The sequence below is a fragment of the Sipha flava genome, unplaced genomic scaffold (assembly GCF_003268045.1).
Source record: "Sipha flava isolate LNK unplaced genomic scaffold, YSA_version1 111_pilon_pilon, whole genome shotgun sequence".
Classification (NCBI taxonomy): domain Eukaryota; kingdom Metazoa; phylum Arthropoda; class Insecta; order Hemiptera; family Aphididae; genus Sipha; species Sipha flava.
In genome coordinates, this window is record NW_020271729.1 from 1,196,996 (window position 1) to 1,213,932 (window position 16,937).

Below are 16,937 nucleotides of genomic sequence, written 5' to 3' on the forward strand. Positions count from 1 at the left end.
TTATAAATGTCTGTAATGTATTAGATACCTACTGTGTACTGTGTATCCGATAAACACGAGATAATTATCAAAGTCATAATATTAATGACTTTTTTAGACAATATTTATTTATTCGCTGCTGATATTCCATAATAATGTAAATTAATCATAGATTCAGTAGTGTATACATAACTTTTATATGGGGGGGGGGGATCAGTTGCAAACAAATTATTATGGAAGGAAAATTCCTAAACCTAAGTCCTGCACATTTAAATAATAAATAACAAAAGATATATATATATTGAATGTATCAAAATAATAATTTACAATAAATCCTTGCAATATATTTTTGTTTCCTTATAGTTTCTTTACATTTAAAACACTATTTTATACAATTTTAAAAAGACCTATGGGGAGATCTGACTCCCACATCCCCCCCTTGTATACGCCCCTGTCTAAATTCCTTAAAGACAATTTAAAACAATTGTTATTATTTAATTTATACCCTAAAAAATTATATCAGCGATGTAGTTAAATCTATCAATCACTTATATAGACTTTTTTTTGATAATTTTGAAGAAGAATTAATAACTTGGTATGAAATATGGCTAAAAACCTATGTGATCCAGGTACACAAATAGTTGATTTACTAGAAGAATCTAAATATTATCCTGCTGTACGAATACAGCTTTACGAATTACCATTACATTATCAGCAATTTCTTATTAAGTTGAAAGACCTTCAAGGTATCTAACATTAATAATAATAAAATAAATCGTTAAATCGTGTATATTAATTATTTAATTGTGATTATAATTAATTGTATTCAAGATTATTTTAACTATGTATTTATATATATTATCTGTTTATAGTGTTTTGCGTCGTATCAGAACATGAATAAGATCTACGAGTACTATAGGTAATACGAGGTTAAAAAATTTCACTCTAATTTATTTATTTAAAGATAGATACGAAGATTCAATATTGTTTGAAAATTGGGCATTCCCCTTCTTCTTTCTACCACAAAACGGGGATGGATTTTTATAAGTACCCAGGGGTGCTTAAATTCTAAATACGGCTCTGTATGTGATATATGCATATCATTGTATCAAATATCAAAAGTTTGAGTTCTATTTTTCAGTACAGTTATTATATTGCATTTTTTTGTAATAATTATCATGGCTGTAATCTGAACATTATACAAACAATAAATGTACAAATTTATGAGTAAAATAATCACATTACACGTGTTATATATTTGAATGTCTGCAATGAACAATAAAATTGAATAAAAAGTGGCGAAAGTCATCAAACGAGTATAATGTCATTTATATATTATTCACCATAAATTCCCACGAAATATTTTTTCCAATACGTAACAATGTTTATCGATTTACGACATTCCAAAAGAAATTATTTAAGGATACGGTCCCACGTTTAGGATAACGTCAATCCTTTTGTGACCCTAAATACAAGGGTTGACCTAATTCGGTGTATCGTAAACACATATACCTACTAATGCCGACACATAACGTATATATATATATATATATATATATATAGAAGGACGTAGGGCGAGCGCCTGTACAACGGTTTCTCTATCCGAAACAGTTTTTTGAAAATAACGGTTTACCTCAATACATCCGCAGTAATCGATATAAAATAATTGTAGTTTGATTTTTAAACGATTGAACGTTTTGTTTATTTAATTTATGCATTATCTGCGTGAAACTATTTTCGGACCAAAATGTATATGTTACAAACAATATGTTTGCTTTTTTTCACGGCTGTTCGCGGACTAAACAATCGTGTATACACTATAGCCTTTGGTTTCCATCCCATTACGATACATTACACATGTTGTTAAATTTGAAGTATTGTTGTTGGTGTCGTGTGTGCGACTATATAGAATATTTAACGTTGCTATTAAACTCAACGAGTGAACCATACTCCGTAAAATGATCGAGCCGTTACTTTTTATTAGGTACTAAAATGGGATAGCGGCAAGTGCACGGGTGCTGCAACGACCATACAGACCTGAGAAAACATTGGATATTATACGACGCGCGTTATCGTGATCCGTATCGGGTTAGCAATCACGTGCGGCAATAATATGTTACGAATAAAAATAAGTAACACTAGTAATCGATTACAATATTTTGCAAGCCATTCGTACTGCAATCTACTCGTATTAGGTTAGGTCGGCTACATTTTAGAATAATAATCGCTGCGATAGATAATCACCGCCATAGACGCAACTAGGGGTGCTTGGGGATGCTATAATACCCCCAGTCTCTAATTTAGTACCCTCAGTTAAAAAATTAATAATTGAAAAATTGTGTGAAAAAATAGTGTTTTTCTTATTTCACGTAGTTTCATGTAGCTTTATTTGATGTTTTTATCAGAAAGATGATTTGTTCATGATTATTAGTTAATTACATCGTCAGAAATACTTGAAAAATATTCCACTAGTCATCGCAAGGTAATACTAGTTTAGATATTATTTGCTGCGTATTGTATAATATTTTTTTCTAATTTGAGTATTTTTTAGTATTGTATAACCTAAATAAAATAATATTATGAAATAACTAGGTATGTTACAATTTATGTTTGTTAATATTTATAAATTAAAATATTATTGTATGTGTTATGGTTTGGTACATTTAATGATTAAATTGAATTACAGTACTTAGGGTTGGTGTGAGCTACGTAATTTCAGCACCCATAATATTTGGGTTCTATATGATCACCACCACGACCCGTACGAATACACCGGTGCGTACTTTATACGATGCGATAAATAACACATACATTACACACGAATGTATTCGATATTTGCATGCATCGTACACGAATCGAAACCCAGTACAAACCTTCAGCAATGGCTCAAAAATAGTTTATTTGAAAACGACGATTTATAGGAAACTGAAGATCTTTTTTCAACTCTACGATCATTAAGACCGAACTCGGTTATCGACGAAAATTCGCGTCCCATAAGCTCTTCGCTCCGTCTTGGTATTTTCATTTCGTTTTGAAAGTACACAGCTCATTGGTACAATTTTTCGAGCTGTCGCGTGGTTTTGAACTGGAGCGTTATTACCGTTGGTGATCATTGGTGGATCCACGGGAGGGAGGGGGTTAAAACCCTCACAAAAGCACGAAAAATATATATTAAAATTCAATAATTTTATGATTAAGAAAAAGATTTTTTTTTTTAAGTATGAGGGAAAGTATATAATTTGTATTTTTATTCATACAAGAAAATAGTATTCTTAGACTTAAATTAATGTATTATACATTATTATTAGTATTACTTACTATTATCATCTTAATTCATCATCAATCATTGACTGCAATGTTATGAAAAATATCACAAGGGAAAACATTATTTATGAAGAACTATCCCAAAGAAAATCCTGGATCCGCCAGTGACGGTGATGCGTCGTTTACGCGCATGTAATCGTATGTAATGTGGTGCGATCGTTTTATTCACGCATGTATTTTAGCTAACAACACTTGCAACCAACAGCTTTGATGCGTGTAACGAGCTCGTACGTCGCATACAGTCGAACAGGATAATTGATAATAAAACATTTGTATGCGCTGTATAAAGTGCACGTTGTATTGTTTTCAATGAGCGGAATAAAAAAATCCCGCGCAATTATATCGTCTAAAAACACAAAACGCGCTGGTATGGAAAAAACACACATACACACGGACAAAACCGCAATGGTCGGTCGGTTTAGGTGTTCCGATTCGTTAGAGACTAAAACACATAAAGTGCATTTACGATTGTTTACGAGTACTAACGTATAGGCTCATAGGTTTTAAGAGGTAACTACTTTATTTGCTTGAACATCATAAATCTTATATCATTAATTCATTTTCCTTAACTGTTTGATAAGAGTACAGTAATCCTTAGTACAAGTCTATGGAGAGACTAAGTTATAGTATTATAAGACGTATATAATTAAAATTTTAAAGTTTGCATTAAATAATTAGAGACAGGGGTGAACAAGCGTTTAGATGCCTGCCTTATTCTCTACTGAGCTTATCGGAAGTGCAACAATTTAAAACATTACCTGTGCACGAAAAGATCACAAATCAATCTCGTTTTCCTGTTCATATTTGTCGGTGCGCGATAAACAAATCACCCTGTATGTGGAGTATACGTTGCGTAGAACCGTGTAAATACTCACGTAACACGTATTATCGTTCGGAACCTTTTTGCGGTCTACGCGGACGGGTATGTACGCGCGTGATACCGTAACACCTGTAACCACATAAATTTGGGCGTACTAGTGTTGATATAGAATTCGAGAAAAATTTCGAACGTTCATTCGGCCAATGAAATAAATCATATGATACGTTGTTTCTGCACACAACAACGTAGACCAATCGTTCTTTTTATACAACACGGAAACTTGCGCGATTGAATTTCAAACATATTACAGTGCGGTGGCGTGTTGACAATGTTCTTATGGAGCGGCCGTTCCATCAATATTTTAGGGGTGGGTGCAGGTCCGTCTCACCACATTGTCTCACCTCCCCTAACGAAAACACCAGTCGACAGTCGGACTTGTTTCATTATAGACTAGAAGGATCTAATTTTACTTACGGAAAACAAATATTACATGTTTCGGAATACAGTGTATATTCGAATAAAATTTATATAACTACTCATTATACAACATAAAATATTATTATATATATAATTAAACTGTCAATTTTAAGAACGTGAGACACTGAAACATATATACAAGTTAAAAAGTAAAAATACGACTATATATAGTTAATTATACTACATACATTGAGTAAAAAAATTGTAGTCGGCATTTTTCATATTATTCACCCCCCCCCCCTTGATTTTCATTTTCGAGACGGCCCTGGGTGGATGGTTAATAATTAGCGGGATACTCTTTTGCTTGTAAGAAGAATAAATTTGTTATTTTGTAATCGTCAGACATCAATAGACTACATAATTTCTAAATATCACAACATATAATAGTATAATAATATTTAGGTAGGTACCTACTGTAAAACACGTAGTTGTGTAGTACGTTGTCTATACACTTATACTTATAACTATAGTATATAATTACCAGGTGTTTAAAAAATAAAGTTTTATTTAGCTAATAGTTTATGTTAATTGATGTTAAAAAATTATGGGATTTGAGCAAATTAAGTAAGCGTGTATTTGTAGCATTACTAGCATTAGAATGAAGCTTTTCATTATTATTAAGCGCGTATTACTTTTATTTACATATACCAATTATTAAATAAGTGATGATCGGTCATCATGAAAAATACTATATTACACAATATTTTTATAGGATTTAAATATTAATTTAATATAAAAAAAAAAAAGAGGACAATTATCCACATTAGTTGTTCAATATGTGTTTTATAGTGAAAATGCGAGCGAAACCAACGGTGATGGTATGTAGGGGTATTTTAAAAACAGGTGGATGGGTGGAGTATAAGAATCTTCGCTCCTTACCTAAAAGTAGTTCAACCTGCCACTGTTACATTGGAATCTCGCTGTATCGAACTTCGGTATCTCGAAGTTTCTGTATGTTGAATATTTTTTTTTCGGTCCCGATCATTCGGTATTGGACTTACGCGTTAAGTTATCTCGGTACATCGGATTTCCATGTGTCGAATTTTTCTATAAGTATATGTCGAAGTCATCATCCGGTACCCACCGCCTATTACGACTCGCTAATTCGAATATATGATAGATTAGATAAAGTATAAAATGCTCAGACTATAAAAAATATAAGCGAATGACAGAGCTTGTACGCACAACGTTGAAATAAAGTTGATATTTATTGTTGAGCTATTGACCGATAACGGCGTTAAAGTTACGTGGACTTTGTGTTCATGAACTTCGGAGATACGTTCAACAAGAGTTGGGAGTTTTTTACAAAATATTTTCCACGCTAAATAGTTTAGGCAGTTTTATCGAGAATACTTCTAATACCAAACAAAAATGACAGATTTTCCTACTTTCATGGAGAATAATGTGTGCTTAACCGAAATTACGAATACCAACAACATACGTACATATAATAAATACACATTTCTCCCCACAATTAAATGTTTTTATTTCAAATTTTATTTATGTTCGAAATTCCCTGGGTAACTCGAAGTTTCGATATGTCGAATTTCTTTTTTTTTGTCGAACTTTGAGATACCGACTGGTTCCGCTGTGGTTAGCGCGTGTGTTCGACGATCGTCTGGTATTTCGGTGCGCGTGCGACAAACACATTATATTAAACAATACGTGTCGAGCGCAATGAATTTCGGGCGAGCGGAGCGGTTATGTCAGCCGGTCACATGTATCCTGCAGGATCCGGGAGACGGGCGCAAGGGGCCTTTTGGAAATTGAAGCGTTGTGTTCGACGGGTCTCTTAACTCTCGTTAATGTAACCGTAACGTGCACGCACAAGAGCGACGCGCACGCTCGCACGTTTTACGCTGACCGTGATTCGTGCGGCCGTACATAGCTCGCGCCGTTTTATGATACGGGTCGGGCCCTCGGTGTAAACACACTCGTCGGCACATTCGAGCCAATCGACGTGAACATTACACATAGTCAACTCGTTCGTATCGTCTGTTTACCTATACGGAAATAACGTATATCTAGTAAAAAAAAAAAAATAATATACAATACAAAATAATATATACATAATAATAATAATAATAATAATAATAATATACACGTTTCTGTTAAATAAGCATTTACAAATTATATATAATTAATATCCATCATTCTGTAGTTGAAAATTTAAGATTTAAATAGTTTATTATAGATTTGATTATTTGATTAAAGATGAATTTGAAAACAAAAAATGTGTTCTTTTGATTAAGCAAATCATATTTATGGTTAAACACGAAACATATAAGGTTTGAGTAAAAATTAATTGATAATAAATACAAATAAATACATTAAGCACTAAAAATATTATTACAATAGTTGGTTATGAGCCATTATTTTTACAAAATGAAACCTATTTATTTCAAATAAGCCAATGTGTACAAATTGTTGTTAAATAATATTGATGCGCAAATGGTTAACCGGTAAACGCGCAAACGATGTAAAAAATTGAACGACGCGCAAATATCTTACGAAAAAGGGGTCAAAATCAACCATGGTCATTGCGCAAACCGGCGGTATTGCACGTGTACCTGCTCCCCAACTGTTCCGGACGGATTTTTCTATATGTTTGTTTCGTACGGCTGTCGGACGACTTTCTCGGGCCTATCCGCGTGCACAAATCGCGTTCGGTGGAAAAGTTGTTACGATCCCGTCAGACTGGCCGACAGTTGTTTACGGTCGACGTGTGTGCAACGGGTGGGAGCGCGTTTTTATGTGATCGTTACAAAATGTACACAACGCACACGCATAATACGAACATAATACAACATAATACATAATACGAACGTTCGTTTAAACGTGCGGGGACGGAACCATAGGCGCAACTAGGGTAAAAAATCTGCAGGTGGGAGGGGGTTACAGCCCTCCTACTAAAACTTAAAATAACCTGTTGATCACTCCTACTCTTATATACCATGTTAATATATTTTAGATTCTAAGCCAAATTGGATTTACCGCAATGTGTCTTTTTTTTCTATGTGACATTATTGCGAGTTAAGTAAGCTGTGTACGGTATGCCATGTATGACATGGAATATTTATGGGAGGAGATGAAATCTTGATCTGAGGGGGGGGGCTAAGCCCCCTAGTTGCGTCTATGGACGGGACACGAAAATTCTGCGGCGAGGGAGAAACGGAACGTTATTGCGTGTTCACTATTATATTACAAAAAGGTTTTTAACGCATTTATATTATGATATATAGTTGTTCGTCGTACCGTGTTGCTGCCGCCAAAACGTTTCTCTCGAACGTACGGGTTTTCGCGCCATTATCATAATGACGTGTTCGGGGCAAAAAAAAAATTTTAAGGGGGGAAAAAATGACTGCCAGAACGTGTTAACGATGACGGCGACGACGACGGCCCGCTGCGGCAGAGTGTATTGTCACGCGAAATGCGACGGCGGTATGCAAAACCTCGACTTGATGACCAACGTTGCAGACACGAAAGGAGTTCATTGTGACGACGGCCCTTTGAAGATTTAATGAGGCGTACGGGGGGTTTTTTTTTCTTTCAAAATTCCACTGCAGCCAAGTACACGTTTGATTATTGTCTAGTATTACTAACCGTCAACTTATCGATTACTACTAGGTACGTTTTCACCAGACGATTAAACAGAGCGCGCGCATATGTATTTGAATGTATTATCTTACAGCAAACTCCATCGTCACGCATCGTTAAACGCATATTTAGTAGACGATATTCAATATGAGAAAATATTTGTAGCTTAAAACATTCATTATTAATTCAAATAACATCTTGCACCAGTCGTACTCGTATTCTATAGAATATAAAATTATTTATTATTTTTTTAAAAAAAAAAAAAATTATTGTATCGCATTGTATTTTTACCCGTGAAGATGTTTCTATTAACACAACACGTTGAGTCATCGCTGTCGAAAAGCCATCTTTCGTTTTGTTCGCTGATATTTTACCATCAATGTTTTCCCGATTTGCTAAGTCTGATCTTGTTTTAATCAGGTTTTGCGTCAATGTAAAATATAAAACAGTATTACAATTTTTTTGATGGTCAATATGTAATGAAAAAAATCCTGGCGTTTTAAACGTTTTAAAATTGCATATTTCATTAAATATACATATATACGTATTTCGTCCTGTAAAATGTTTACTTTCATTGCGTCTCCAAATGAATTTTCCACCATTAATTGGAATCTTTTTTTGTGGGAAAATCTATTGTACAAAAGGAGATATTTTTCTTGTTAACGTTTTATATACTCCAAAAACATAATATATTACATTATAATGTTGTACTTATCAAAAGCATAAGTAAAATAATGAACTTGAAAATTAGGTACGTGGGACGTCTTGTCGATTACTAAATGATTCATTATTCGATAATATAATACAGGATTGGCAATTATAGATACAATTGATGATTTTATATTATTACCACAACAATGATGAATTATAAGGATTATTAAATTATATTTTACATTTATGTAAAATACTTTGGTTATCCCAATAACGTCGTATGCGCCCAATTGGCACACGCGTCTAAATTATGGTAAACCCGTAAGGATATTATAGTTAATCGATTAACAAAAAGCCGTTTATAAGTTTTATACATCGATTTGTTTAAGTCACTAATGGGCGCTGTATGTTCGTATTCAAGCGATAGTGAATAAGTACGTTCGATAGTAATGATAATTTAATTAAAGTATAAAATGAGTGGCAGACTGGACGTGTTTTCGGTCGATTAATATGCAACATATTAAAAAAAAAAGTACAAAAATCGAAAAATAGATACAATTGATTGTTTGAATAACAATTAACCAAAATGGAAGAAAATTAAAAAAAAAATTGTTGACCGACCTGCGAAGTGCTACCCATGCACATGTCAATGTTACGTTTACTACAGGCGTAAATCAGCCTCTGAATGTTATTAAAACGTACTAGATTTACACCGTCGAATTTACGTATATTTATAATCCATTATATATTCATAAACGGAGGATTTAAGTGGGAAATGCGTTGTTCAAATCGGTTGTGGTGTTTAGACACTTGTACACTTAAGTGTATAACCATGCGTAATAATATTATATTATAATACTCGTAAATATTCGAACACACGTTTCTTGGTGATTTAATTGCATTTAAAATGTTTTGGTCTGTCACTGTACACGTTTATTTGACTTTCGATTATTATCGGATATTATAAAATATTATTATTACGGTACATATGATTAAAGTGGTGTTTAAAAGGGTTTTAAGTGGATCAAACGAAAAACATATTTCGCGTATTCCGTTTCGAATACGCGTTTAATTTATTATATTATTATATTATATACTTCGGAATCAATATAATAAATGCGTTATGAAACCAATGTTATAGGTATTATAATAACCGAATGTCAAAGTAGTTTTTTTAAAACTCGAAGCAAAATGGCCACGTTATATATATTATGTATAGTACAACGATTGAATGCTATTAATAACGCACTTTTACAAAATTTAATTGATTTGTCGATAAACACATTAAAAGTTTATGACTGTTTACATAAATATCACATAGGTACTTCACGACTGCGTTCGAAACGGATTAGATTTATTTCGAATTAAATAACAATAACGAATAACGATAACAATCTTAATAAAATGAAATGTTTTAAACTCTGTTTGTTATGACTTCAACAATATTATAATTCTGTGCGGAAAGCAAAATCGATATAGTTCTGCGTGAAGATGTTTGTACACATAACATATATTTTACGTTATAAACTCATACAACTTGTGTAAGAACATTAAAATAGAGATGAAACAAACACGTTTAAATAATCATACATTTTTGTTATTGTTCGATTTCAGTCTACCTAATCAAACGTTTGCGCAAAAAAAAATTACACATTATTTTATCATACCTAATATGTAAAATGTATATGAGAGGATGTAGTAAGGAAAGCGATAGGAGGAGCGTTATGGACTGAAGATTACAAGCACTGGATAGAGAAAACTGGTGGCAAGAATGTACGTCGGGATGATCCTAGTGACCGAGATTACCGAAGAAAAAAAAATGTGTACAGTGTAAACAAAACAAAATATAAGTAATTTATCAACATTCCATGCAGTGACGCATCTAGGGGTGGAGTTTGGGGGTCGTGACCCCCCCCCCGGAAATTTTTCCAAGGTTTTTACAAATTCTACGTAGGAAAAAAATGGTTTATCTTAAAAACGCGAAATGGCTGATTGATATGAAATATTAATATTACTCGTATTATAATTGATAACAATAATAAAATGACAATATGGAGCGTTTTGTAACGTTCCGTTCAACCTTAAAACATCAATAACCTTGCTATTACGATTCCTCGATAGTTGATTGTATAATACTTTTTTTGTGGTATCATAATATAAAATAGAAGTTAAACAATTTAATTTGTAATTTAAATATTTTACTCATAAACCTAACTTAATCTTACTTCCTTATCCCTACCAAACACTTGCAGAAAATGCTTATTTTTTCCAAATTCACAAAACACTTTCAATATTAAACAGACAACTAAAATAATCATAAGAAATTCTTTGGTTGAGAGTTGGAAAAAAAATACTTATTTTAAAATTATTTTCACTAGTAGAAATAGCAGATGTAGGAGTACTAGAATTTTCATAAAGAAACATTTTTTTTCCTTTTAATGGTTCTTTTTAACGAGTAACCGCTAGACAGATATAATAGCACTCGTTCGGTTTTCGAATTATTTATTTTATTACCCCAATCCCTGCAATAAGCATCGGCTGCCAATATGCGAACCGATTAACACATAATTTACATACGACATGTGCTGTGCCAACTTAGACGTGTACGCGTAAGTGATTAATTTCGATTATATCGTCTCAACAACTGTATTTGATCGCTATAATTATCGGAATAATTATTCGTGAAAATGGCCAAAATGTCTAGAATGTCATTGAAACCTGAATTTTAACGACTTGATGCCATAAAAATACGGAAACGTGCTAGCAAAACACTGGGAATATTTTCGAAAGCTGATTAAGGCGTTGAAGGGTCGGAGCGGATACGGTTTTCGTATGAAAAACTGTCTCATGGTATTTTTACAGGTCGAGTTGAACTTTTGTTTTCAATGTTTGATATTCTTAAAAATATGTTTACTAATATTATGTAGAGTTTAATCAAAAATTACGTATATTTATTTTAGCTGGGCGACAAGAACGACAGATATCATTTTGGAAAATAATGCCGTAAACTGAACAATTTACACTTTTACAAACGAAATATATAATGTCAGTTACCTTGTGATGCGAACAGTAGTTAGTTGAAAAACACGAATGAAAAATAATTTACCTATCTGCAACATTTAAGGCGTATACTCGTATTTATCCGAGGTATGTAACAAGTAACCAGTGGACCCTGGCATGTTTGTTGCTGCGAGTTTTACTTGTATCACAATATTATTCAAACGTCCCAGTGATTCGACCGATTTCTGTGTTTTCTAATATATTGTACGTCCACTTAATTTCTCATAGAGAAACATAAAAGAAAAAAATAGAAATTGATTTAACTTGAAATATTAATTTTTTGACCAGGGTAACGTGACTTCAGCATTTCGTTAAACAATAGTGAATATCCACTAATAGTTACTTAATGAAATCTGCATGGTATCTTTGCACATTCCTAAAATACTCTAAAATTGCCTGATTAATATTTATAGCTCTGTTTCAGTACTCCATGGTTCGTCAATTTCGTAAGATATATATTTATCAAACGAGCAACACAATGATGCTTGTTAATTGGTATAAAATATAATAATTAAATGTATATATTTAACATATATATATATATATATATATAAATACCTGATTATTGGATCAAAGCGTTCAACAATGATGATTCGAATGACAGGCAAAGATGATACACACGGACATACTTGATGTTGTTATGGTATTAAATTATTCCCGTAAAGATAGTAATACATCACCTGATGTTCTACACTTCATAATTGACTGTTGACTTTATGTGGTGTCTCATACCAGGTTTTACAATATTTTATATGAAAATGGAGAAGTGATAGGCTTCAATAAAGGAGCCATAACACTAAGAATAGGAGTATTTACCTTGGAAAGAAGATATAAAATAAGTAAGAAATGTAAAAAGTACTAAACATTTGAGAAAAAAAATGTACCTGCTTAATAGATTTATACCAAAATAAAAAATAGTTTGAAATTTAAAAAACATGATAAATTCAAAACTAACTTCTTGAGAATACAACTTGTATGTTAGGCATCAATCTAATTTTAGCACCTTGTTATTAGTTTTTAAAAATTAAGTTATAAAAAATATTTCTGAATTTTAATGTGAAGTAACAATAATTAATAATGTAATTTTAATTATTAATTATTAAAATTATGTGTACTATTTTTAAAAGGGCTCACCTACATAACAATAATAAAATAATAATAATAATAATTATCGAGTAGTTTCTTGGTTCAGTTGAGAATGCTACACATTGTTTTATATAATTGTTTTGTAGTAATTTAATGTTTGAAATCTAACTTTAGCTCTGTGCAACACCATCTGAATTATTTTGGTTCATTTTTCAAAACATACTGCATGTAACATTCTGCATTCGTCCAATAAGCTAAATACTTTGGTGTACGCTTAGCTTAAAAGCTTATACTTTTCAAAGAGTAAATATTAAAATACACATAATTTAATAAAAATTTTAAGAAAAATTTTAAACTAATTCTAGTTTAAAGCTAATACTCATCAATAAAAACTAGTTATATAAATAGTTATGATACAATTATAAACTATAATAATAATAAATATAATAATATTTATAACAATATATCAATAAAATTCATATTTATTGTTTTGTTTAAGTTATATTTTTTACATACATAAATATTTTGAATATTTCTATGTACTTAAGAAATATATATCAATGAAATCTAAAAATTTAAAACAGAAAAAGTAAACTAAAAAAAAAAGTGGAATGATTAAAAATGATTAACAAATAATTATTTTTACACAAATTCATTTTTTTTTAACTTAAACTTAAATAAGACTCATCCTTCAATAAGATTTCCCTGTAAAACAAAAAAATATATATATATATATATATATTTATTTATAAGTATATAATAATGAATATATTGAATATGTTATAGTAAGTTTTTTTTTACACATTCACCACATACCTTATTTTTTAAATATACAGTAAACTGACTGATTCATAGTTTTAAAAATGAGTATTCAACTGATTTTTTTGCTATTGATATTTGTTGACATTTTTTAATACACTTGATTAAAATTTGTTTAGGAATGGTGATTACATGTATTATAGAAAGATCAATTTAATACCATTAGCATTAGTCAGGTATTGACTTGTATTATATACAATAAATTTTAGTTTTAATGTGACTTACATTAAATTAAATAAATAACGTTTTAAATTTTTTTAAAAAAATGGTGAATAAGTAACCAGATTAAACAAAAACTTTCAAAAATATAAGGAAAAATTTCTGAAATTTGTTGAACATAATTTTCAAATTTCAATTTATACTATTGATCTATAAATTACATGGTAACGGATTTGTATTGGTCTTATGCATTTTTTTTAAGATCAAACATTCTTGTATTGACAGTTCACTTAAATCTATTTGGATATTACTCCCATTTACTATGAATAAAAAATATAAGAATAGTTAATCGTTAAATGGTTATAGCTAAGAGTATGTTTCCATTTATTGGATACTATAGTCCTAAAATTAAGTATGCAATTCACTAAGTGCACTTAATATCATGGTAAACAGTATAATATTGAAACTGTAGATCAAACATTATATGTACAAGAATAGAAAACAGGACCGTTAAGGGACATGCTTATCAATGTTTCATTTTCAGCATAGACTCAAGGTAATCAATTCCTATGACTTAACTATAACTTATTGGAGTTACAAACAGTGAATGTGTTAAACAAATTATGTATAAAACAATATTAATATATCATACCCATTCTCGAGCTATGATAAGAATCGTATGATTATTCAATTTTGGACCAACCAATGGATTCATTTGAGCCATGTAACAACACAGCCAACTGTAAAATAATATTAAAGTATTATAATAAGTTTGAAGTAAAATCAGTTAAATGGTAGTTAACCAATCATGGTTTGTAAATAATAACTGAATTTTAATATTTCGATAAAACTCCATATATTAACTACCATTAGGTAATAAGATTAAAAGATATGTTTGATTTTATCATACTTACAACAGATAACAGGTTGCTGCCGTCATCATCAACATGAGTTGTTGAACTCTGGAGAAAATAAAAATATTAGATTTAAGAACAAACTTTGGTCAGCAAATATAATATTGATTGATAAACGTGACATAGTCTTACCCTCTATCTGGTCCTTTGGGAAGGAGGAATGGTAATACAATGCCGACCACACCCCATAATGAAGTAAAAATTAAAACTGGTAGAAAAGCAGCTCCCATGATCGTGTGATGAATAGATTTTCTACAAAACGACAAGCATAAGGATTAGAACAATTAAATTTAAAACGATCTAGAACGCATGGAACGGCAAAACGACAGGTTACACGAGTCATTCGTTGGGCTAATTACTTGACGTGAGTACAAAAGATTCGCCTTACCTTTGATAACAGCTACGAGTGAAACGGTCAAGGAACGTCCGGTAATACTTTTGGAAAAATTACTTGTTTGGAACACTCGAGCCCTTGGGGACTGAGGATATTCAGGAGTCGAGGACAGTATTTTTGGTTGAACGCCTTAAATCTTTGTATAGCTGTTAATAGATTATATTATTTTCAATATCACTATTCCAGCTGATAAAATGTAAACATCGCTAAACGTCTTTGACATACTTAATGTATGTTCTCTTTGGATGACCGAAAACTGTGGTGTAAAATGGTTTTTTTTTTGTTGCTTTTATTAAAAAAACATCAAATAAGCAGTACAATTGCCACTCAGGTACTTAAGTGTACATATTTAGTGTTGTTTGCATTCGGAAGAACATTTCACCGTTTGACTACGATGATTATATTTTTGTTAAATTCAGTCTTTGAATAATATTCTACCGTAAGATGTCGCTATCAGTATCTATATATATATTTTCCATTTCATAAAAAAAAAAACGAGATTTATGCAGCCCAAAATCATGACTGAAGATATACTTTATGTAGAGTTATTATATTTTATTGAACAAAAATCGGGATAATTTTTTTAAATTTTTTTTTTTAATCAACATACATTTTTATTGATTTTTTGATTATGCAGGTTCAATTGTTACAAAAATATATTTATTTATATGATTATTTACTTTTGTGGGATACTGCATATCACATGCTTCCCCCCCGTAAATGTACGGTACTTTCCCACGAGGTAGAAGTTCTGGAATAAACATTGACTAGGTTACTGGTTACTAGGTTACCGACACTGACCACGGTGTTCTAAAAATAAGTTTAAATTAGCAGACCGTGGGCAGTGCCGTCTTAAGGCATGGGCTCATAGGTCCATTGTAAAACATTTGCGAAATTTTATCATATAGATATTAATGAAAATGAATTGATTTTAGAATGTATACACTTAAAAGCGTATCTATCGGAACTTAATATTTCTGAATTAAGTATTTCTACTACATACAAATGTTTAAAATCAAATAGACTAGAAGAAACATTTCCAAACATAATAATTTATTTCCGAATTTTTTATCAATGATGATTACCAATTGTAGTGGGGAACGTTCATTTTCTAAGTTAAATTCAATTAAAGAAGAGCTTAGAATGACCATGAGCCAGAAACGGTTAAACTCTTTATCTTTAATGAGTATTGAACATGAACTACTATCAAGTTTAGATTATGAAAATATTATAGAAGACTTTGCGAATGAAAAAGCTAGGAAGAAACCATTAAAGAGTATTTAATAACTGACAAATTTAAATCAATACTTATATTTTTTTTTATTACGATTATTTTAGTTTTTGTTTAATGAATTACATTTATTTTTTAACAATATATCATATTAATGTATAAATAATTAATATCTTGACGTTTTAATTAATAGAAAAATATTTTTTGACGTATAGGCATATATTTTGAAATTATAATAAACACTGAAGTAACAGAGATTTACACACAAATTCACTTTTTACTAATAAAGTATGATATTTATTAAATAATAATACATTATGTGTTAAAATTAGGGTGCTCAGACATCCTGTATTTTACAAGAACATACTGTTTTTTGATCAAGTGTCCTGTGTCTTGGGATAGAATGAAAAAACATGAAAAATGTCC

The 16,937-nt window shown here is 31.0% G+C and overlaps 1 protein-coding gene across 1 annotated transcript; it reads right to left on the bottom strand.

The window, feature by feature from the left end:
- Positions 1-13,656: 13,656 nt before the first annotated feature.
- Positions 13,657-15,449, bottom strand: LOC112689191 (V-type proton ATPase subunit e 2). Its single transcript, XM_025562772.1, has 5 exons — positions 15,275-15,449; positions 15,019-15,138; positions 14,887-14,934; positions 14,625-14,712; positions 13,657-13,699 (listed from the first exon to the last, which is right to left on the bottom strand). Exons 2-5 carry the CDS (start codon positions 15,114-15,116, stop codon positions 13,679-13,681), a joined length of 255 nt encoding a protein of 84 aa, XP_025418557.1. The 5' UTR covers positions 15,117-15,138; positions 15,275-15,449; the 3' UTR covers positions 13,657-13,678.
- Positions 15,450-16,937: the final 1,488 nt, after the last annotated feature.

Bases quoted from the DNA above. Each gene is read 5' to 3' on its own strand.
- LOC112689191 (XM_025562772.1), bottom strand. From the start codon at position 15,116: ATGGGAGCTGCTTTTCTACCAGTTTTAATTTTTACTTCATTATGGGGT. The intron at 14,713-14,886 runs GTAAGTATGATA...ATTATTTTACAG, and splicing joins GCAGCAACCTGTTATCTGTT to TTGGCTGTGTTGTTACATGG. The intron at 13,700-14,624 runs GTATGATATATT...TTTGTTTTACAG, and splicing joins TTATCATAGCTCGAGAATGG to GGAAATCTTATTGAAGGATG.